This window comes from Macaca thibetana, chromosome 19 (assembly GCF_024542745.1).
Source record: "Macaca thibetana thibetana isolate TM-01 chromosome 19, ASM2454274v1, whole genome shotgun sequence".
NCBI classification, from domain to species: domain Eukaryota; kingdom Metazoa; phylum Chordata; class Mammalia; order Primates; family Cercopithecidae; genus Macaca; species Macaca thibetana.
This window is the reverse complement of record NC_065596.1, coordinates 22087101-22110913: the sequence shown is the minus strand read 5'-3', so window position 1 is coordinate 22110913 and position 23813 is coordinate 22087101. Positions and strand designations below refer to the sequence as shown.

The 23813-nt window shown below is 54.3% G+C and overlaps 4 protein-coding genes across 7 annotated transcripts in view; 3 read left to right on the top strand and 1 right to left on the bottom strand.

Moving 5' to 3' along the window:
- The window catches only part of AP3D1 (adaptor related protein complex 3 subunit delta 1), a 56275-nt gene extending 53031 nt beyond the window's left edge, over positions 1 to 3244 (bottom strand). For both annotated transcript variants that reach the window (XM_050770053.1, XM_050770054.1), the window contains exon 1: positions 2863 to 3244. In XM_050770053.1, the coding sequence (XP_050626010.1) occupies positions 2863 to 2958 (96 nt within the window). In that variant the 5' untranslated portion in view covers positions 2959 to 3244. The remainder of the gene's footprint in view (positions 1 to 2862) is intronic.
- Positions 1 to 23813, top strand: part of SF3A2 (splicing factor 3a subunit 2) — a 138389-nt gene that overhangs the window by 30622 nt on the left and 83954 nt on the right. The window lies entirely within an intron of this gene.
- OAZ1 (ornithine decarboxylase antizyme 1) overlaps positions 1648 to 23813 on the top strand; it is a 129747-nt gene continuing 107581 nt past the window's right edge. Inside the window, 1 exon segment of the mRNA XM_050770746.1 lies at positions 1648 to 1651. The gene's annotated coding sequence lies outside the window, so the exon portion shown is untranslated.
- Positions 18295 to 23813, top strand: part of DOT1L (DOT1 like histone lysine methyltransferase) — a 69441-nt gene continuing 63922 nt past the window's right edge. For 2 of the 3 annotated variants that reach the window (XM_050769997.1, XM_050769993.1), the window contains exon 1: positions 18295 to 18627. In XM_050769997.1, the coding sequence (XP_050625954.1) occupies positions 18547 to 18627 (81 nt within the window). In that variant the 5' untranslated portion in view covers positions 18295 to 18546. Of the gene's footprint in view, positions 18628 to 18909; positions 18982 to 23813 lie in introns of those variants that run through there. The other variant, XM_050769995.1, reaches the window with a different exon arrangement.

Below are 23813 nucleotides of genomic sequence, written 5' to 3'. Positions count from 1 at the left end.
GAGTGAGTGCGGGTGCTGGGGGGACGGCTAGAACCGTCACTGAACAGTCATTTGCTGCTCTCCAATCAGGAGACTCCAGCAGCTACAGACAACATCCAGAATCAGACATGAACAGCTGAGTTATGACCCTCTGGGCCACAACAACGGTCTTCTGGCGAGAAAGCCGGGTCCCCAGACACCACACGTCCTGTCTGAAATCACCCACTGGCCAACGGCAGGGCCCATGAGGAAGTCTGGGACTTTCAAGGACGCGCTGCGCCGTTTAAAAATGTTTCCCAGCCGGGTGCAGTGGCTCACACCTGTAATCCTAACACTTTGGGAGGCTGAGGCGGGCGGATCACCTGAGGTCAGGAGTTAGAGACCAGCTGGACCAACATGGTGAAACCCCCTCTCTACTAAAGATACAAAAAAAAAAAAAAAAAATAGCTGGGCGTGGTGGCGTATGCCTGTAATCCCAGCTACTCAGGAGGCTGGGGCAGGAGAATTGCTTGAACCTGGGAGGCAAAGGTTGCAGTGAGCCAAGATCATGCCTTTGCACTCCGGCCTGGGCAACAAGAGCAAAACTCTGTCTCAAAAAAAAAAAAAAAAAAGGCCGGGCGCGGTGGCTCAAGCCTGTAATCCCAGCACTTTGGGAGGCCGAGACGGGCGGATCACGAGGTCAGGAGATCGAGACCATCCTGGCTGACACGGTGAAACCCCGTCTCTACTTTAAAAAATACAAAAAACTAGCCGGGCGAGGTGGCGGTGCCTGTAGTCCCAGCTACTCGGGAGGCTGAGGCAGGAGAATGGTGTGAACCCGGGAGGCGGAGCTTGCAGTGAGCTGAGATCCGGCCACTGCACTCCAGCCTGGGCGGCAGAGCGAGACTCCGTCTCAAAAAAAAAAAAAAAAAAATGTTTCCACCACCAATACCCCCTTGAAGGGGCCCATGCTTGTAGGGAAAGCGCTATGAACTCACACCAATTTCTTTTTTTTTTTTTTTTTGAGACGGAGTCTCGCTCTGTCGCCCAGGCTGGAGTGCAGTGGCGCGATCTCGGCTCACTGCAAGCTCCGCGTCCCGGGTTCACGCCATTCTCCTGCCTCAGCCTCCCGAGTAGCTGGGACTACAGGCGCCCACAACCGCGCCCGGCTAATTTTTTTTTTTTGTATTTTTAGTAGAGACGGGGTTTCACCGTGGTCTCGATCTCCTGACCTTGTGATCCGCCCGCCTCGGCCTCCCAAAGTGCTGGGATTACAGGCGGAACTCACACCAATTTCAAAGGAAGAAACCCAGGCTCAGGGGCTTCCCTGTGAAGACAGGCACATCCCCCTGAAAACCACGCCCCAGACTAGAGGTGTGGTCCTCCACTGGACAAACCCCCCCGCCCCCGGCCCATCCTCAGGATTCCAGAACAGGCTGCTCAGTGACATGTGCTGACAGGGACAGGGACAGGCACTGGGAGATCCTGCCTGTGCAGAAAAAGGCCTCTCGGGAAGCAAAGCACATTTCCAATCTGGTGAACCACGCTCAGTACAGTAAAAGCAGGCCCATCAGCCACGCTTTCAACTCACAAAGAATCTGAACATTACTCCAGTTAGTTACACATTGTAACCAAAGCAGTTAGGCAGAGCTTCTGAGATGATGAAAACCAAGGAGGCCGAAGGTAAGGGGGGTGGAGAAGAACAAAAATGACCTCATTAAGGTGGGGGCAGGCGAAGCCACACCACTTCCAGAAAAGTGTAAAGGTGTAACAATCCGACAAGAGCTCAGGTTCCCAGGGAGAGGGGCAATGGGCTGAGGGACACAGAGCCTGCAAGCAAACCCCTTCACTTCCCTGCCCTCCTGGGCACCTCGTCCGGGACACAGCCTCTGGCACTGGGACTGGTGCGGTATCAGAGGCGGATCTCCTTCAGGCCGGCCTTGCTGTCCACGCAGGGAAGCAGACAGGCAGTCCTCAGGTAGGGCACTTTCTAAGGCTCCCACTGCCCAAGGGCTGCATGGGTATCCTTCAAGGAAGCAAGACGCTTGCTGGCCACTGTGCCCATTCTTTTTCAATCTAGGTCACAGGTTGGGGGAAGGGAGAAGCGGGAAGGAAACGATCCCCATAGTTGTAATTTTACTTCTGGAAAACCGTTTCCTCGCGCTGGCTTTCAGGTTCCTACTTGAAGTCAGCTTCCCCATTCCAGGTTCCCCCAGGCTGCTACCTCACTCGGGCTTAGGATGCCGCTGTCCTCCCTCCTTCCAAGCAGCAGCCTCGCCTTCCTGGGAACCGGGGCACTGGAGGCAAGGCCCCAAGACCCTGCCCGGTTCCGAGCCAGGCCCCAGGCAGCAACCTGGACACGCATTTACACTACCCAGAAGGAAGGAGTTTCTCCAGGGGCGGCCCAGGACCCCCTGCCCCGGTCTCCCAGGGAGGGTCCGGGGGCGGGGCCCGAGCTCCTGCATTTTTAATCGGTGATTCGGAAACACACTCACGTTGGAGAAACTCTGTCCAAGGACCTCGGAAGTCTCCTGGGAGGGTCACCCTAGCCAAGGGGGAGGTGGGCCCGAATCTCCCTCTGAGCGAGTAAACTGAGGGTCCAGGGGGAGAGCACGCATCGGCGGGGCTCAGAGCATTGCATTTTGAACAGCGCTTCCCCGCGGTGATCCGATGAGGCGAGGACCCTAGATGTGCTGCTCTAAGGCCTTCGCCCCTCGGGGGTAAACTGAGGCTGAGGGACCGAAGACGAGGGCGGCGCCCCAGGCCCAGGCCAGGCAGGGCCGGAGCCGAGAGCGGGACCTCGAACTAAGACAGAGCCCGGACCGAGCAGGCCCAGTGAGCAGCGCTGGGCCCGGGGCTGGGGCGGTGACCAGGCCGAGCCGCCCCTTGGCGAGCCGGGCTCACCTCGTCCTCCTTGTGGTTACGGATGCCGCGGACCAAGTCCTGCAGATTCTTGTCGAACATGCGGTCGATGCTGCCCTTCACCATCTTGAGGGCCATCGCGGCGGCCCACGGGCTTTTGCCCCGGGAGGCCCGCGGCTGGGCGCCGTGAGGGGGCCTGGGGCCCGCGCCTGCCGCCCGCGGAGCGCTGCGCTGCCGGCCGCTGCGGCGGGGCAGGCTCCCAGGCCAGGGCGGCGGCGGGGTCCAAGGACCGCCGCAGAGGTGGCAACCCGCTCGGCAGGTGCCGCGATCTTGCTCCGGGCCACTTGCAAATGGCGGACAAGATGGCGGCCGGTCAGCTGACCGCGAGCGCCCGGTCCCAGCCGAGCCGGCCTCAGAAGCCCCACCTCCCAGGAAGCCCCGCCCCTTCACCTCCCTGGCGGGGAGACGCTGCATTTCCCTGACGACGACAGGTAGCCCAATGGAAATGTGGCACCACCTTCTCCGGCTCGCGGCCCCGCCTTTTCCGGCCAAAAGACCTGCGCTTTCATTGGTCAGTGACCTCCGGAACTCCGCCTTCTTCCTCGTTCTGGGCTCTAGCCACGCCCTTAGAGTCTGGTCCTGACCCTCCCATCAGCTGACGGGTGTGGGCGTGGCTGGATGTGGGCGGGGTGCCCACGTGGAGCTTAGCCGGCAAGTTCTCAGGGAAGACTGGAGCTCCGCCTTTCCTGAATGTAAAAGCTGACGCGTCCTGAGAGCCTCCAAACCCAACGCCTGGGCGGGTGGGGGAACGGGTCCTGTGGTTCCTGCAGCCTCACAACATCCTGTGAAATGGGCAAGACAGAGATTAACATGCCCACAGGAAGAAAATGAGGCCAGAGACAAGACTACGACATTGTCATTCATTCAATAAACATTTGTCGAGGGCCCACTGTGTGCCAGGCATGGTAAGGGGCGCTGGGCATGCAGCAGTAAATGAGATATACTGAGTCCCTGCCCTCCGAGATACATCACTGAGATTGTAAAAAAAAACTTTAAGCTCGGCCAGGCGCGGTCGCTCATGCCTGTCATCCCAGCACTTTGAGAGGCCAAAGCGGGAAGATCACTTGAGGTCAGGAGTTCGAGACCAGCCAGGCCAACATGGTGAAACCCCGTCTCTACTAAAAATACAAAAATTAGCTGGCTGTGATGGTGGGCACCTGTAATCTCAGCTACTTGGGAGGCTGAGACAGGAGAATCGCTTCAACCCGGAAGGCGGAGGTTGCGGTTAGCCAAGATGGCGCCACTGCACTCCAGCCTGGCAACAGAGCAAGACTCCGTCTAAAAAAAAAGAGAGAAAGTAACAGCAATAAAAACTGGGGTAAGATGGGCCAGGCGCGGCAGCTCACACCTGTAATCCCAGCACTTTGGGAGGCCAAGGCGGGTGGATAATGAGGTCAAGAGTTTGAGACTAGCCTGGCCAATATAGTGAAACCCCATCTCTACTAAAAATACAAAAATTAGCTGGGCGTGGTGGCATGTGCCTGTAATCCCAGCTACTTGGGAAGCTGAGGCAGAAGTATCTCATGAACCCAGGAGGCGGAGGTTGTAGTGAGCTGAGATAGTGCCACTGCACTGTAGCCTGGGCAACAGAGCAAGACTCTGTCTCAAACAAAACAAAACAAAACAAAAAAACTGGGGTAAGATGTTTATAATACTTATATCTGACAAATGACTTATATCCTGGTGGGGCAGGATGGCTGACACCTGTAAAATCCCAAAGTTTAGGAAGAATCTCTTGAGCCCGGGAGATAAAAACCAGCCAGAGCAATATAGTCAGACACTCATCTTAAAAAAAAAAAAAAAAAAAAAAAGGCCAAGGGTGGGGCAGGGAGGATGGGTGCAGTGGTTCACACCAGTAATCCCAGCACTTTGGGAGGCCTAGAGGGACAGATCACATGAGGTCAGGAGTTCGAGACCAGCAAATTAGGCCAGGCGCAGTGGCTCACACCTGTAATCCCAGCATTTTGGGAGGCTGAGGCGGGCGGATCACAAGGTCAGGAGATCAAGACCATCCTGGCTAACACGGTGAAACCCCGTCTCTACTAAAACTACAAAAAATTAGCCGGGCGTGGTGTTGGACACCTGTAGTCCCAGCTACTCGGGAGGCTGAGGCAGGAGAATGGCGTGAACTCAGGAGGTGGAGCTTGCAGTGAGCCAATATCCCGCCACTGCACTCCAGCCTGGGCAACAGAGCAAGACTCCGTCTCAAAAAATTAATTAATTAATTAACCGGACGTGGTGGAAGGCGCCTGTAATCCCAGCTACTCAGGAGGCTGAGACAGGAGAATGACTTGAGTCCAGGAGGCAGAGACTGCAGTGAGCTGAGATCGTGTCACTGCACTCCAGACTCAGCAAAAGAGCGAAACACGGTCTCAAAAACAAAGGGGGTGGGGTGGGATGGGGACTGGGCACAGTGGTTCATGCCTATAATCCCAGCACTTTGGGAGGCCGAGGAGGACAGATCCCTTGAGGTCAGGAGTTTGAGACCAGCCTGGCCAACATGGTGAAATTCCACCTCTACTAAAAATACAAAAATTTGTCAGGCATGGTGGTGGGCGCTTGTAATCCCAGCTACTGGGGAGGCTGAAGCAGGAGAATGGCTTGAACACAGGGAGCAGAGGTTGCAGTGAGCTGAGATCACCCCATTACACTCCAGCCTGGGAGACAGAGCAAGATTTCCGTCTCAAAAAAAAAAGGGAACTGCTGGGCATGGTGGCTCCATATCTTCGGAGGACATATTCATGCATTTCTATCAGGAATAGTAGAGGAATCGGTGGGTAATAGAACATATATGTGCCAGCACTGGAAGCTGGTGCCAAACAGTTTCCAGCCGTCCTTGTGATTTCTTTCCCCCCACCCGAGACGGAGTCTTGCTGTGTCGCCCAGGCTGGAATGCAGTGGCGTGATCTCGGCTCACTGCAACCTCTGCCACTGCAACGACCTGATTTTTTTTTCTTTCTTTCTTTCTTTTTTTTTTTTTTTGACGGAGTCTCGCTCTGTTGCCCAGGCTGGAATGCAGTGGCGCGATCTCAGCTCACTGCAACCTCTGCCTCTGGGGTTCAAGCAATTCTCCTGCCTCAGCTTCCTGAGTAGCTGGGATTACAGCTGCCTGCCACCACCTCCAGCTAATTTTTGTATTTTTAATAGAGACTGGGTTTTGCCATGTTGGCCAGGCTGGTCTCAAACTCCTGACTTCAGGTGATCCGCCCTCCTCGGCCTCCCAAAGTGCTGGAATTACGGGTGTGAGCCAGTGCACCAGCCTGCTCACTGCAACCTCTGCCTCCCGGGTTCAAGCAATTCTCCTGCCTCAGCCTCCCAAGTAGCTGGGACTACAGAGCCGTCCGCCACCACGCCTGGCTAATTTTTGTGTTTTTAGTAGAGATGGGGTTTCACCATGTTGGCCAGGATGGTCTTGATCTCCTGACCTCGTAATCTGCCCGCTTCGGCCTCCCAAAGTGTTGGGATTACAGGCTTGAGCCGCCGCGCCCGGCCTAAATATGGGTTCTTTAGTCCTCAGGCGAAGGCCTAGGGAAACAGAATCTCTCTGTCTTTCTGTCCTCTTTTCACTGCCCAAGGCAGGACTGTAATCTGATTGGGAGCCCAAAGACCTCATTCCAGAGAGGGTCATGCCCCATACCTTGGAGGAAGGAAAGCAGCACAGAGACACAAAGAGGAATCTGGACAGACAGGCCCCGCCGGGCTCCCCAGTCAGTCTATTCATATGAGATCATACTAATGCCTAATTACATTTCTTTTTTTTTTTTTTTTTTTTTTTTTCAGACGGAGTCTCGCTCTGTCGCCCAGGCTGGAATACAGTGGCGCAATCTCGGGTCACTGTAAGCTCCGCCTCCCAGGTTCACGCCATTCTCTTGCCTCAGCCTCCCGAGCAGCCGGGACTACAGGTGCCACCACCTCTCCCGGCTAATTTTGTGCGTGTGTGTTTTTAGTAGAGACGGGGTTTCGCCGTGTTAGCCAGGATGATCTTGATCTTCTAACCTTGTGATCCGCCCGCCTCGGCCTCCCAAAGTGCTAGGATTGCAGGCCTGAGCCACCGCGCCCGGCCTACGTTTCTTTATGATTGTGAATCATGTCTATTTAATGAAGCCGCCATTAAAACCCAAAAGGGGGCCGGGGGCATGGCTAGTGCCTGTAATCCCAGCACTTTGGGAGGCCGAGGTGGGTGGATCACCTGAGGTCGGGAGTTCAAGACCAGCCTGGCCAACGTGGTGAAATCCTGTCTCAACTAAAAACGCAAAAAAATTAGCCAGGCGTGGTGGCAGGTGCCTGTAGTCCCAGCTACTTCAGGAGGCTGAGGCAGGAGAATTGCTTAAACCCAGGAGGTGGAGGTTGCAGTGAGCCGAGATCACGCCTTTGCACTCCAGCCCAAGCAAGAAGAGCAAAATTCTGTCTCAAAAAAGTAAAAATACACAGACAAAATTAACCAGGTGTTTTTAGCACACCTGCAGTCCCATCTACTCAAGGAGGTTGATTTGCAGGAGAATTGCTTGAATCCGGGAGGCAGAAGTTGCAGTGAGCAGAGATCGCACTACTGCACTCCAGCCTGAGTGACAAGAGCAAAACTCTGTCTCAAAAAAAAAAAAAAAAAAAGCGAGGGTGGGGTAGGGCCAGGCGTGGTGGCTCATGCCTGTAATCCCTGCACTTTGTGAGGCCCAGTTGGGCTGATCACTAGGTCAGGAGTTCGAGACCAGCCTGACCCATATGGTGAAACCCCATCTCTAGTAAAAGTAAAAAAATTAGCCGGGCGTGGTGGCGCACACCTATACTCCCAGCTACTCAACAGGATGAGGCAGGAGAATCGCTTGAACCTATAAGGTAGAAGTTGCAGTGAGCCAAGATCGTGCCACTGTACTCCAGCTTGGCAACAGAGTGAGACTCAATCACACACATGCACACACACAAAAGAAAGGGCTCAGAGAGCTTCCAGAGAGCTGTACATGAGGACGGAAGGGTGAATGAGAACTCATCCACCTTCCGGGAGGGTGGTACACACCCCAATTCCACAGGGACAGAAGCTCCTGCCCTCAGGCTCCTTGCAGACCTCATCCTGTGTATCTGTTCATCTGGCAGTGTATTTGTGTCCTTTAAAATATCCTTCTGGGCCGGGCGCGGTGGCTCAAGCCTATAATCCCAGCACTTTGGGAGGCCGAGATGGGCGGATCACGAGGTCAGGAGATCGAGACCATCTTGGCTAACACGGTGAAACCCCATCTCTACTAAAAAATACAAAAAAAACCCTAGCCGGGCGAGGTGGCGGGCGCCTGTAGTCCCAGCTACTGGGGAGGCTGAGGCAGGAGAATGGCGTAAACCTGGGAGGCGGAGCTTGCAGTGAGCTGAGATCCGGCCACTGCACTCCAGCCTGGGTGACAGAGCGAGACTCCGTCTCAAAAAAAAAAAAAAAAAAAAATCCTTCTTGCTGGTGTGGCGCCTCGCACCTGTAATCTCAGCACTTTGGGAGGCCGAGGTGGGAGGATCACGATTTCAGGAATTCGATACCAGCCTGACCAACATGGTGAAACCACGTCTCAACTAAAAATACAAAAATTAGCCAGGTGTGATGGAGCGCACCTGTAATCCTAGCTACTCGTAAGTCTGAGGCAGGAGAATACCTTGAACCCGGGCGGCAGAGGTTGCAGTGAGCCAAAATCATGCCACTGCACTCCAGCCTGGGGGACAGAGTGAGACTCTGTCCCAAAGATAAAAAATTAGCCGGGCATGCTGGTGTGTGCCTATAGTCCCAGCTATTCCAGAGGCTGAGACAGGAGAATTGCTTGAACCCTGGAGGCAGAAGTTGCAGTGAGCTGAGATTGTGCCACTGCACTCCGGCCTGGGCGACAGAGCAAGACTTCGTCGAAAGAAAGAAAGAAGGAAAGAAGGAAGGAAGGAAGGAAGGAAGGAAGGAAGGAAGGAAGGAAGGAAGGAAGGAAGGAAGGAAGGAAGAAAGGAAGAAAGGAAGAAAGGAAGAAAGGAAGAAAGGAAGAAAGGAAGAAAGGAAGAAAGAAAGAAAAAGAAAGAAAGAAAGGAAGAAAGGAAGAAAGAAAGAAAGAAAGAAAGAAAGAGAGAAAGAGTTAAAGCTGGTCTATAAGGATTGCCAGGGGCGGTGACTCATGTCTGTAATCTCAGCACTTTGGGAGGCCAAGGTAGGTGGATTTCTTGAGCCTAGGAATTCAATTCAAGACCAGTCTGGGCAACAAGGCAAAACCTTGTTTCTACAAAAAATACAAAAATTAGCTGGGCATGGTAATGCCCCTGTGTTCCCAGCTACTTGGGAGGCTGAGGTGGAAGGATTATTTGAGCCCAGGAGGTTGAGGCTGTCGTTGAGCCATGACCTCAGGCGTGGTGGCTCACTCCTGTAATCCCATCACTTTAGGAGGCCGAGGCGGGCAGATCATGAGGTCAGGAGTTCAAGACCAGCCTGGTCAACATAGTGAAACGCTGCCTCTACTAAAAATACAAAAAAAAAAAAAAAAATTAGCCGGGCTCAGTGGCAAGTGCCTATAGTCCCAGCTACTCTGGACGCTGAGGCAGGAGAATTGCTTGAACCCAGAAGGTGGAAGTTGCAGTGAGCTGAGATCACGTCATTGCACTCCAGCCCGGGTGACAGTGTGAAACTCCAGCTCAAAAAAAAAAAAAAAAGAATTAGCCAGGTGTGGCACACACCTGTAATCCCAGCTACTCAGGAAGCTGAGGCAGGCGAACCACTTGAACCCAGGAGGCGGAGGTTGCAGTGAGCTGAAATTGTTCCCCTGCACTCCAGTCTGGGTGACAGAGCGAGACTCTATCTCAAAAAAAAAAAACAAAACAAATTAAGTCCCTATCATACTCCCTGCCCCCTTCTCTACTGGACTTTTCCCCTATTTTCCAACACGCTCTGTTTTCTACCTAGTTATTTTGTTTATTATTATCCTCCTCCCACCTGAACACAAATTCTATGGTATTGGGACTTTGTCCTTTTGTTTTCTGTATGGGTGGGCATTTAAGAAATGTTTAACTTGGCCGGGCGCGGTGGCTCAAGCCTGAAATTCCAGCAGTTTGGGAGGCCGAGACGGGCAGATCACGAGGTCAGGAGATCGAGACCATCCTGGCTAACACGGTGAAACCCCGTCCCTACTAAAAAATACAAAAAAAGTAGCTGGGCGAGGTGGCGGGCGCCTGTAGTCCCAGCTACTCGGGAGGCTGAGGCCGGAGAATGGTGTAAACCTGGGAGGCGGAGCTTGCGGTGAGCTGAGATCCGGCCACTGCACTCCAGCCTGGGTGGCAGAGGGAGACTCCGTCTCAAAAAGATAAAAAAAGAAAGAGAAGAAAAAGGAAGAATGGTTTTGACGACAGTGCTGTTCTTCCATCACTGGGAGTTGGTGGGCTGGCTGCAACCTCCAGGGTGGCCAGCAGAGAGCAGTGCTAGCCAGACTCAAAGAGGGGGCAGCTTCTCTCCGAAAAGATCCTGGCCTGGAGCCCTGAGCTCTAGCAGGAGATAGGGACAGTTGTCATCAGTCCCAGCTCCAGCCCGAATCTGTTATCTTGTCCCCAAATTATCCATCCTTTCATCCATCCTTCCACCTCCCCATCCACCCAGCCACATATCGAATCATCCATTCATACATACATACATCTACCCACCCATCATCCATCCATCCACCAACCCATTCATCCATCCATCCATCCATCCATCCATCCATCCATCCATCCATCCATTCACCCATCCACCTATCCACTCACCCACTAACCCATCCATTCACCCAGCAATCAACAACATTTATTGAAAAAAAACCAAACATGGCAACAAGCAAAAACACAACAGTCAGGCGCAGTGGCTCACGCCTGTAATCCCAGCACTTTGGGAGGCCGAGGTGGATGGATCATCTGAGGTCAAGAGTTCAAGACCAGCCTGGGCAACATGGTGAAATCCTGTCTGTACTAAAGATACAGAAATTAGCCGGGCGTGGTGGTGTGCGCCTGTAATCCCAGTTACTTGGGAGGCTGAGGCAGGAGAAGCACTTGAGCCTGTGAGGCAGAGGTTGCAGTGAGCCGTGATTGCACCATTGCACTCCAGCCTGGGCAACAGAGCAAGACTCCATCTCAAAAAAAAAAAAAAAAATTAGCGAGGCATGGTGGCACGTGCCTGTAATCCCAGCTACTCGGGAAGCTGAGGCAGGAGAATACCTTGAACCCAGGAATTAGAGGTTGCAGTGAGCCAAGATCGTGCCACTGCACTTCAACCTGGCGACAGAGTGAGACTCCATCTCAAAAAAAGATTAAATAGGCCGGGCGTGGTGGCTCAAGCCTGTAATCCCAGCACTTTGGGAGGCCGAGACGGGGCGGATCACAAGGTCAGGAGATTGAGACCATCCTGGCTAACACGGTAAAACCCTGTCTCTACTAAAAAAAAAATACAAAACACTAGCTGGGCAAGGTGGTGGGCACCTGTAGTCCCAGCTCCTCAGGAGGCTGAGGCAGGAGAATTGCGTAAACCTGGGAGGCGGAACTTGCAGTGAGCTGAGACCCGGCCACTGCACTCCAGCCTGGGCGACAGAGCGAGACTCCATCTCAAAAAAAAAAAAAAAAAAAAGAGATTCAATAAATAAAACAAAACAAAACAAAAAAACAAACAGCCACGCACCCATCCATCCACCCACCTATCCATTCACCCATCCACCTATTCACCTATCCACTAATCCATCCATCTACTCATCCACCCATCAACAAACTTTGTTGAAAAAACAAACATCCACCCATCTATCATCTATCCATCCACCCATCTATCACCCATACACCCACTCATCCATCCATCTATCCACCCATCTATCATCCATCCACCCACCCATCCATCCATCTATCCACCCATGTATCATCCATCCACCCACCCATCCATCCATCTATCCACCCATGTATCATCCATCCACCCACCCATCCATCCATCTATCCACCCATGTATCATCCATCCACCCACCCATCCATCCATCTATCCACCCATGTATCATCCATCCACCCACCCATCCATCCATCTATCCACCCATGTATCATCCATCCACCCACCCATCCATCCATCCATCCACCCATCTATCACCCATCCATCCATCCACCCGTCTATCATCCATCCACCCACCCATCCATCCATCCATCCACCCACCCATCTATCATCCATCCACTCACCCATCCATCCATCCATCCATCCACCCACCCATCTATCATCGATCCACCCACCCATCCATCCATCCATCCACCCATCTATCATCCATCCACCCACCCATCCATCCATCTATCCACCCATCTATCATCCATCCACCCACCCATCCACCCATCCATCCACCCATCTACCCACCGACTCATCCATCCACCCACCTACTACCCCATCCACCCACTCACCCATCCACTCATCAACAACGTTAGTTGAAAAAAACAAACATCCACCCACCCACCCATCCATCCCCATCCACCCATCCACTCACCCGTCCACCAACCCACCCATCCACCCATCCATCCATCCACTCATCCATCCATCCATTCAACAACATACTAAGTATCTACTGTATGCCACTTTGGCCAGGAGCAGGAACGGAGAACAAAGCCGTAGGCAGCAGAAGGATTAGAGAAAAGTGATCCAGCAGACGTCAGGAAGAGCTTGCTCAAGTTTGTCACATGGAGGAGCAGAGAGGAGGCTGGCAGAGCTGGTGGGGATGGAGGAAATTGAGCTTGATGGGTTGATAAGGGGCACATCAGACATCATTTCACAGAAGCATTCATTTAGCAACTGTGTTGTATCCCACGTGTGTTCTTTTTTTTTCTTTTTCTTCTTCCCTCCACGGCTCAGCAGAATTTTTTTTTTTTTTAGAGACAGGGTCTTGCTCTGTTCCCCAGGTTGTAGTGCAATGGCACCATCTGAGCTCACCGCAGCCTCAGCTCCTGGGCTCAAGCAGGGGCCCAGCTACTTTTTTTATATTTCTTTCTTTTTTTTTTTTTTTTTTGAGACGGAGTCTCACTCTGTCACCCAGGCTGGAGTGCAGTGGCCAGATCTCGGCTCACTGCAAGCTCCGCCTCCCGGGTTCACGCCATTCTCCTGCCTCAGCCTCCCGAGTTGCTGGGACTACAGGTGCCCGCCGCCTTGCTCGGCTATTTTTTTGTAGTTTTTTAGTACAGACGGGGTTTCACCGTGTTAGCCAGGATGGTCTCGATCTCCTGACCTCGTGATCTGCCCGTCTCGGCCTCCCAAAGTGCTGGGATTACAGGCTTAAGCCACCGCGCCCGGCCTGTATTTTTTATAGATAATGGGTCTCATGATGTTGCCCAGGCTGATTTAGAACTCCTGGCCTCAAGTGATCCTCCCACCTTGGCCTCCCAAAGTGCTGGGATTACAAGCGTGAGCAACTGAGCCCGGCTCTTTCTTTTTTTTTTTTTTGAGATGGAGATTTGTTCTTGTCACCCAGGCTGGAGTGCAGTGGCGCAATCTCCGCTCACTGCAATGTCCGCCTCCTGGGTTCGAGTGATTCTCTTGCTTCAGCTTTCCTAGGAACCACCACCACACCCAGCTTGAACCGTACTTTCTAATCTCGTTGCTAATCTGTTAGTCCTGCAAAGGCAGTCTAGTCCCCAGGCAAGAAAGGAGTTTGTTTGGGGAAGCTGTTATTGTCTTTGTTTCAAAGTTAAACTATAAACTAAGTTACTCCCAAAATTAGTTTGGCCTCAACCCAGGAATGAACAAGGACAGTTTGCAGGTTAGGAACAAGATGGAGTTGGCTAGATCAGATCTCTTTCACTGTCAACATTTTCTGTTATAATTTTTTTTTTTAATGGAGTCTTGTTCTGTCGCCAGGCTGGAGTGCAGTGGTGTGATCTCTGTTCACTGCAATCTCCACCTCCCTGGCTCAAGTGATTCTCCTGCCTCAGCCTTCTGAGTAGCTGGGATTATAGGCGCCCACCACCACACCAGGCTAATTTTTGTATTTTTAGGAGAGATGGGGTTTCACTGTGTTGGCCAGGATGGTCTCAATCTCTCTTTTTCTTTTTTGAGACGGAGTCTCCCTTTGTCACCCAGGCTGGAGTGCAATGGTGCAATCTTGGCTCACTACAACCTCTGCCTCCCAGGTTCAAGTGATTCTCCTGCCCCAGCCTCCCGAGTAGCTGGGATTACAGGCGTGCGCCACCATGCCTAGATAATTTTTGTAATTTTTTTAGTAGGGACGGGGTTTGACTATGTTGGTCAGGCTGGTCTCGAACTCCTGACCTCCTGATCCGCCCACCTTGGCCTCCCAAAGTGCTGGAATTACAGGCGTGAGCCACCGTGCCCGGCCTTCTGTTATAATTTTTGCAAAGGAGGTTTCAAACCTGTAACAGGAAGTATGAGAATGACCAGAGGAAATGGCTCAGGAAAGAGGTGTACAAAAGTGGGAGGAGGCCGGGCGCAGTGGTTCACGCCTATAATACCAGCACTTTGGGAGACCAAGGCAGCAGGCCGATCACCTGAGGTCAGGAGTTCGAGACTAGCCTAGCCAACATCGTGAAACCCCGTCTCTACTAAAAATACCAAAATTAGCTGGGAGTGGTGGCACATGCCTGTAATCCTAGCTACTTAGGAGGCTGAGGCAGGAGAATCGTTTGAAATCGGGAGGAGGAGGTTGCAGTGAGCCAAGATCACACCACTGCATTTTAGCCTACATGACAGACCTAGACTCCTCCGTCTCAAAAAAAACAAAAAAACAAAAAAAAACAGGGGGTGGAGATACAGGTTGCCACACCTGGAGTCCAGTGCATCCTCCAGCAGCTCCCAGTAGCCTATGGGAGGGGGACAGGCATTTGTCCATTCATCCCCAGTGTTTCTTAGCCCGGATGCCCTGTGCTCGGTGATCCTGAGGATACAGAGGATATAGTACCTGCCCACACAGGATTCTGGAGAAACCAACTGCTCAGAATAATGTTAGACCAGGATCTCTCCCCTGGAGAACTGTGGACATCAGGGCCAGATTATTCTCTGGGGTGGGCTATCCTGGGCACTGTAGGGTGCAGAGCAGCGTCCCTGGCCTCCACCCACTCCATGCCAGGAGCTTCCTTCCAACCTAGCTGTGACAACCACAGATGTTCCCAGACATCACCCAGTGTTTCCTGGGGGCAGAATCACCGCTGGTTGAGACCTCCAGGGTTAAGGGATTCCAAGGTCCCCCAAGAGACTCTGAGTCCCACGATCCACTGCCCTGCTGAGGTCCCAGGAGGCCGCGCACATTAAAATCCACACCCTGAGTGGGTAGGGAGAGAGAGGAGGTGAGTCCTAGTAGCTGGGGGTCCTCCTGGTTTACAGGTTTACACCGTCTGCCCCATCAGGAGTTTCTCCTAGTTTTTTTTTTTTTTTTTTTTTTTTTTTGAGACGGAGTCTTGCTTTTGTTGCTAGGCTGGAGTGCAGTGGCACAATCTCGGCTCACTGCAACCTCCGCCTTACTGCAACCTCCGCCTTCCAGGTTCAAGCCATTCTCTTGCCTCAGCCTCCTGAGTAGCTGGGATTACAGGTGCCCGCCACCACGCCCGGCTAATTTTTGAACTTTTAGTAGAGACGGGGTTTCACCATATTGGCCAGGCTGGTTTTGAACTCCTGACCTCAAGTGATCTGCCCGCCTTGGCCTCCCGAAGTGCTGGGATTACAGGCGTGAGTCACTGCTCCTGGCTGTCTGGGCCTGGTAATTAGAAAGGACTTGCATTCCTCAGATAAAAATTCTTTTTTTTTTCCCACAAGGAAAATAATTCATAGGTCAAAATAAGTATGTAGAGATGAATCTCTAAAGTTAATGTTTTATTTGGCAAGAAAGAATTGGAATTTGAGGCATACGTGCAGACCAAAGAGGAGTCTGGGGTTTCATTAAAAAAAAAAAGAGGAGTGTGGCTGGGAGTGGCGGTTTATGCCTGTAATTCCAGCACTTTTGGGAGGCTGAGGCGGGAAGATAACTTGAGATCAGGAGTTCGAGACCAGCCTGGCCAACATGGCAAGACCCTATCTCTACTAAAAATACAGAAATTAGGCCGGGCGCGGTGGCTCAAGCCTGTAATCCCAGCACTTTGGGAGGCCGAGACGGGCGGATCACGAGGTCAGGAGATCGAGACCATCCTGGCTAACATGGTGAAACCCCATCTCTACTAAAAAATACAAAAAAAAACCTAGCCAGGTGAGGTGGCGGGCGCCTGTAGTCCCAGCTACTCGGGAGGCTGAGGCAGGAGAATGGCGTGAACCCGGGAGGCGGAGCTTGCAGTGAGCTGAGATCCGGCCACTGCACTCCAGCCTGGGCGACAGAGCGAGACTCCGTCTCAAAAAAAATCAAAACAAAACAAAACAAAAAACAGAAATTAGCTGGGCACAGTAGTGGGCACCCATAATCCCAGCTACTCGGGAGGCTGAGGCAGGAGAATTGCTAGAACCTAAGAGGCATTGCTTGTAGTGACTGGAGCCTGGTGTAGTGACTCCAGCCTGAGCGACAGAGTAAGACTATGTCAAAAAATCAATCAATCAATCAATAAAAAGACCAGCCTGGGGTACATAGCGGAACCCCATCTTTCCAACAACAAAGAAAAAGCCCATTGAGATATATATATATATATTTTTTTTTTGGATATGGAGTGTCGCTCTGCTGCCCAGGCTGGAGTGCTCACTGCAAGCTCCGCCTTGCGGGTTCATGCCTCCTGCCTCAGTCTCCTGAGGAGCTGCGGCTACAGGCGCCCGTCACCATGCCTGGCTAATTTTTTTTGTATTTTTAGTAGAGACAGGGTTTCACCGTGTTAGCCAGGATGGTCTCGGTCTCCTGACCTCGTGATCCGCCCGCCTCAGCCTTTTCCCAAAGTGTTGGGATTACAGGCGTGAGCCACCGCGCCCGGCCCCTTTAGTGTTCATCAAGATCTCAATGGGGGCCGGTTGCGGTGGCTCACACCTGTAATCCCAGCACTTCGGGAGGCCGAGGTGGGGGATCACTTTTGTGTTTGAGATTAGGAGTTTGAGACCAGCCTGGCCGACATGGCAGAAATGCATCTCTACTAAAAATACAAAAATTAGCCGGGCATGGTGGCAGGCACCTCTAATCCCAACTACTCAGGAGGCTGAGGCAGGAGAGTCGCTTGAGCTCCGGAGGCGGAGGCTGCAGTGACGTGAGATTGTGCCACTGCACTCTAGCCTGGGCAACAGAGCGCGAGTGTCTCAAAAAACCAAAAAAAAAAAAAAAAAAAAAAAAAAAAGTACAAGGGACTGTTGTACTTTGACACTCAAAGGCTTTAATCACCAGGCACTGTGGCAGTGACTGCGGGACTCCATTGTTGGGAGGAGGAAAGCATTGGAGGTCAAGTGACTCTCCCAAGGTCACCCAGCAGGGAAGGGGTGGGGCAGGGCTGGAATCTGGCTGGGCAGGGAGGGTGTTGGTGTCCCCTGGGGACTTGGGGAGGTGCTGGTGGTGAAACCGCCTTTGCAAAATTATGACTGAGACAGTTAAAGAGATCTTTACTGACTCCCTCTTGCTTCTAACCTCCAAGCTGTCCTTGTTCATCCCTGGGCGTAGGCTGAACTAACTTTGGGAGAAACTTAGTTTATAGCTTAATTAATTAATTAATTTATTTATTTGAGACGGAGTCTTGCTCTGTTGCCCAGGCTGGAGTACAATGGTGCAAACTCAGCCTCCCAGGTTCAAACGATTCTCCTGCCTCAGCCTCCCCAGTAGCCTGGATTACAGGTGCCCGCCACCGCGCCCAGCTCATTTTTGTATTTCTGTAAGAGACGGGGTTTTACCATGTTGGCCAGGCTGGTCTTGAATTCCTGAACTCAGGTGATCTGCCGGCCTCGGCCTCACAAAGTGCTGGGATTACTGGCGTGAGTCACCGCGCCTAGCCATGAGAGGGGGTTTCTCTGTGTTCGTCAGTCTGGTCTCGAACTTCCAACCTCAGGTGATCCGCCCGCCTTGGGCTCCCAAAGTGCTGGGATTACAGGGGTGAATCACCACGCCCAGCTTTTTTTTTGTACCCAATGAAACAGCATTGTTGTCAAATGAGTCCTGGGCTTGGAGCTAGAGCAAGCCCTAGACCGTGACTCTTACGGGGGAAAATTAGGTTTTTGGTTTTACTAGGTCGTGTGTGGGGAGGTGTTCGGCGTCCTCCCCCTGGGACGGGATTCGAACTCGTCATCCGACGGGCCCGCCCATAGGGTCTCCCCGGGTCTCCGCGTCGGGCCGGCGAGTGGGGGAAGGGGGCGCCTGAGGGCAACCGAGGACGTGCGTGCGTATGTGCGTGCGTGCGTGGATTCGGGCGGGCGGGCGAGTCCACGGGGCGGGGCGCCGAAGGGGTGGCGCGCGCGGGGCGGCCGGCTGGGCGGCGGGCACGCGCCGGCCTCTTCGCTTTGGGCCCCCCTCGCGCGCGCGGCGAGTGGTTCCGCCCGGCCCCCGGCTCATTGTGCTCGCCTCACGCCGGCCCAAGATGGCGGAGGCGCTGGAGGCCCCGGGCCTGTGACCACAAAGAGGGAGCCGGGGGCCGGGCCGGACCGGAGCGCGGCGGCGGCGGCGGCGGCGGCCGAGGCCGAGGCCAGGCCCCCTCCCCTCAGCCTCCCGCCCCTCCCTCCTGCCCGCCCTCCTCCGCCCACCGGCGGCCCCGCCCCTCCCCCAACCGCCCGCCTAGCATGGTGCGGCGGCCGCGCGCGCGGACATGGGGGAGAAGCTGGAGCTGAGACTCAAGTCGCCCGTGGGGGCTGAGCCCGCCGTCTACCCGTGGCCGTTGCCGGTCTACGTGAGTGCCGTCCCCCACCGTCCCTCCCTCCCGGCCTCCCCTCCTCCGTCGCCCCCGGGGACACCCCAAAACCCCCCAGCCGCGCGCGCCGGTCTCTCCTGGGGAACGGAGCCCTTGGACCCCACTGTCGCTGCTAGGGACCCCCGTTGCTTCCCCGCCGAGGGCCCCGCGGCTGTTTCCAGTAGGGTGGGAGCCCCCCGCGCCCGGGGTGGGAGCGGGAGCCGGCGCCCCCGAGCCCGGTCGCGGTGCCGTTGACCCCGCCGGGCTGTCCCGGGCGCAGAACGGGAGGAGTAGCTCGTGCCGGCCGCGTTTTGACGTGAAGCCCGCCCGCCCGCCCGGCTCGTTCCCGGCGCTGTCAGTGTGCTCCGCCGCCTTATTTCTCTTTTTAAGGGCATCATTTTCTGTCTCTTCTCTTCTTTTTTAAAATTAGGCGTTTGTCACGCTTTTCCTACTGGGGCTGGGCGGGCCCGACCCTGGGAAGGTGGGAGATAACGTCCGCTTGAGTGGGCGGGAGCGGTCTGACCTTTGGAAATGGGGAAATTTTGCCCCGGTAATGTTGAGCGGGTATGGGCTGCCCTGGCCCTGGGAAATTATGAATCTTTCACCTTTTAATGCTAGTGGGCGGGACAGGCTTTACCCTTGGAAATCGGGACTTCTGTCCCCCGATCTTGAGTGGGCAGGATTGGGCTCACCCCGGGAGTTAGTAAATTTTGTCTCCTTCATCTTGGTGACCGTTGGAAAATGACAGGCCGGGTGGAATGTTACAGAGGGCACCCCCCGGGGTGGTTCCAGAAACCCGCGTGCGGCTCCCGGGGTGCGAGTCCCGGCGTGGCCCCTGGGGAGGCGGGGCTCGTGCGTCCGCGCTTGGGACCCTCTGAGCACGCTCCGGTCCGGGAAGGGCGCTTTTTCGGGGAAAAGTGAAGCAGGCGCTGTCGGCGAGCGTGTCTGGGGTGCGAGTTTTGGGGGGCGCGCCCGCAGGGCTCGGCCGGGCATCCCCGCGCGCCTTGGGACTCCCGCGCGCGCGCTCGGCTTGTGTCAGTTTTTGGAAACGTGCTCGCTGGGGGCGGGGTCAGGACGCGGAGAGCGCTGGGGAGCCCGGGCTGGCTCACTGCCGCGGGTCCGTGCGAGTGGGAGGGAGAGGGAGAGCGGCTTCCAGCCCGGCCGCACGTCCCGCGCGCGGGGCTGGTGGGGTCGGGCCCTGGGGCTCTGGCTTCCGTGGTTGGGCAGCTCTGGGTGTGCGCCTGGGCGGCCTGAGCCGGGTTCCGGCCGGGAGAGGTGCTAGGACAAAAACTGAAAGCGGAGGCAGCGCTTCAGCGCCCCGACCGGTTTCCTCCCTCGAATGTTCAAACTCCAGAATCCTTCCAGCCTCCACTTCTCTCTGTTGGGCTCTCATCGTTTTAGGTGATAGAAGGCGTCCGACCATGACGTTATTACAAAAATTTTATTAGACTGGAGTAGAATGAGGAGTTCTATCTGTGACTGAGGATCAATTGAGGTGGCCTACCACCGTCCGACCAGTCCCAGTATATGGCTTCACAATTTTATTTTATTTTATCTATTTTGTTTTGTTTTGTTTTTTGAGACGGAGTTTCGCTCTTGTTGCGCAGGCTGGAGTGCAATGGTGTGATCTCGGCTCACTGAAACCTCTGCCCCCCGGGTTCAAGCGATTCTCCTGCCTTGGCCTCTCTGGTAGCTGGGATTACAGGCGTGCGCCACCACACCCTGCTGATTTTGTTTTTAGTAGAGACAGGGTTTCTCCATGTTGGTCATTCTGGTCTCAAATTCCTGATCTCTGGTGATCCGCCCGCCTCCGCCTCCCAAAGTGCTGGGATTACAGGCGTGAGCCACCGCGCCCGGCCTTACCTTTATTTATTTATTTATTTTTTGAGAGGGATTGCAGCTTTTGTTGCCCAGGCCAGAGTGCAGTGTCGCCATCTCTGCTCATCGCACCCTCTGCCTCCTGGGTTCAAGCGATTCTCCTGCCTCAACCTCCTGAGTAGCTGGGATTACTGGCATGAGGCACCACGCCTGGCTAATTTTGTATTTTTAGTAGAGATGGGGTTTCTCCATGTTGGCCAGGCTGGTCTTGAACTCGCAACCTCAGGTGATCCGCCTGCCGTGGCCTCCCAAAGTGCTGGGATTACGGGGATGAGCCACTGCACCTGGCCTCACATTTATTTGTTTATCTTCCTCTTTCAGTTCACCTAGGGCGTAGTTCACTGTTTAGAGGGTACAAACTGAGAGTTTGACAAACAAAATGAAAGTTTGACAAACTCATCGGGTGGTGCCCTGACCAGCGCTGTCGTCCAGGTGCAGAACCCCCAGCTTCCCTGCGGTGCCCCTGTCCTCAGCCTGCCTGGGAGCTCCTGGCTGCTCCCCATCCGGCCTTACCTGTAGTTCTGCCATTCTCAGAAAGTTGGCTGAATGGAATCAACAGGACGTTGCCTTTTGGTCCTGGTCGCTTTCAGGTGGCCGAATCCATGTTGCTGCAGGTTTCAAAAGTTACCCCATTTTTCTGGTGACTGTAGATCCATTGGACAGTTGGACCACAGATTGTTGATCCGTTTGCCTGCGGGTCACAGGACTGTGGGCTGTTTCCAATTTTTGGTGACTAGAATAAAGCTGCACTAAACAGCACTGGCGGGATTTTTGGTGAAAGTCAGTGTTCGCAGGGCGAGGTTCTCAGGAGTGGACTGCACGACCTGTGTTAAGTGTCTGTTTAACATCTGCATCCCGGCCGGGCGCGGTGGCTCAAGCCTGTAATCCCAGCACTTTGGGAGGCCGAGACGGGCGGATCACGAGGTCAGGAGATCGAGACCATCCTGGCTAACACAGTGAAACCCCGTCTCTACTGAAAATACGAAAAACTAGCCGGGCGAGGTGGCGGGCGCCTGTAGTCCCAGCTACTCGGGAGGCTGAGGCAGGAGAATGGCGTAAACCCGGGAGGCGGAGCTTGCAGTGAGCTGCGATCCAGTCACTGCACTGCAGCCTGGGCGACAGAGCGAGACTCCGTCTCAAAACAAACAAACAAACAAACAAAAAAACATCTGCATTCCAACAGTTGCCATTTGTCAGTGCTAAGAAACCCACTGGAACCCGCTGTCGGGGCCTGGGGCAATGGTCCTGCCAGGGGCCCGTTGCCTTTTCCTTGATACTTAAGTGAACATTCCTGTGAAGGCAGCCCCGGTGTCCCCGTCCACATGCCTGGTGCCGTGCCTGGCCAGCGCCCCATTGTAAATAGTAAGGGGAGGGCCGGCGGGAGCGGGCTTTCCAGTGGTGGGCGGGACTGTGCAGAGTCTTTCCCTCCCTGGCCGGGCCCTGGCTTGGCAGGATGTGCTGGTCCTGGCGCCGTCTGCGGCCCGTTCCTGCTCTGGTTGGCCTGCTGCCGGGCCCGTCATCTTCATTCGCCCCAGTGCCAGAGGCAGCCTTCCGACAACCCTGCTGTGACATTTGTCATTTTCCCGTTGTCGTGCTCCCGTTGTCGTGCTCCCGTTGTCGTGCTCCTCTTGAGGAATTTTGCTTTCTCACAAGAAGTGAGGGGCGGTTCTGTTTTGTTTTTTTTTTTTGAGACAGAGTCTCGCTCTATTGCCCAGGCTGGAGTGCAGTGGCGCGATCTCCGCTCACTGCAAGCTCCGCTTCCCGGGTTCCAGTGATTCTCCTGCCTCAGCTTCCCCAGTAACTGGGATTACAGGTACCCGCCACCACTCCTGGCTAATTTTTGTATTTTTAATAGAGACGGGGTTTCACCATATTGGCCAGGCTGGTCTCGAACTCCTGACCTCAGGTGATCTGCCCGCCTCGGCCTCCCAAAGTGTTGGGATTACAGGCGTGAGCCACAGCACCTGGCTGTGGCTGCAACAGCACATATATTCGTGATTCATTCCAACAGCACCTACTGAATACTCAGTGTTGTGGGGGCACAGAGGACAAGCCAATATTCTCTCCCCACCCTCCGCCCTACCCTGCCCAGCGTTCTTAGTCTCAAGAAGCCTGTAAAATGAAGACAGGCCGGGCACAGGGGCTCACGCCTGTAGTCCCTGCACTTTAGGAAGCCCAGGCGGGAAGATCACTTGAACCCAGGAGTTCGAGACAAGCCAGGGCAACATAGTGAGACTCCATCTCTACCAAGAACGTTACACAGTGGAGTTCAGCAGATTATAAATAGAAGCTCAGCAGAGATTCTGTGCTGAGCACAAGGTCAGCTGAGGTCCCCGGGGAGGGGCTGCCACTTCTGCCCTGGGGGCCTGTGGGTGGCTGCCTGGAGGAGGGGCCATCCGGAAGAGGAAGCAGAAATAGCCACAACTGTCCACACTCGGAAATGAGCAGTTCGGAAGGGGTTTGCCCAGTTGGCAAACGCAAGGGGGAGGAAGGGCGATTTTTGTTCTTATATGACCTGGGAGTTCCTGGATGACCGCTTTTCTCAAGCCCCGCGTGGCATTTCTTATTTTTTTGAGAGGGAATCTCGTCCTGTTGCCTGGGCTGGAGTACAACTGTGCGATCTCGGCTCACTGCAACATCTGCTTCCCGGGTTCAAGTGATTCTCCTGTCTCAGCTTCCCCAGTGGCTGGTACTACAGGTGTGTGCCACCACGCCCAGCTAATTTTTTGTATTTTTAGTAGAGATGGGGTTTCACCATGTTGGCCAAGCTGGTCTCGAACTTGTGACCTTGTCATACACCTGCCTGGACCTCCCAGAGTGCTAGGATTACAGGCGTGAGCCACCCCGCCTGGCCCGGCGTGGCATTTCTAGGGCAGGATGGCCCTGCCCTTCTTCTGGTGGGAAGGGCACAAGTGGCATTATTGGCTGGTTGCTCGGAAGGAACCTGCAAGGGCCACAGAAGGGGACCTTCCCCTTGGTGACTCATGGGCTGTGGGCGGGCAGGGGCGGCCTCCACTGGCCAAGGGTCCCGACTCTCTGACTCTCATTAATGAGTGAGTACATGTTCCGCCTGACAGCCTGGCCTGGAGCCCGGCTGTGGGTGGCGGTGAGTGGGCAGCCAGCAGTGAGTAGCAGCCAGGGGCGGGGTGAGCCATCCCCACCGTGACTCAGAAGGTATTTTCTGCTGCTGACCTCTGAGCATGAGTGTCCTGAGTAATCCCAGCTCCCCCGGAGGCAGATTAACCTTTAGGCAGCTTTGTGTGAGTAAAGGAGTTGCTTTAAAAAGGAAGGAATAATAGAAAAAACCC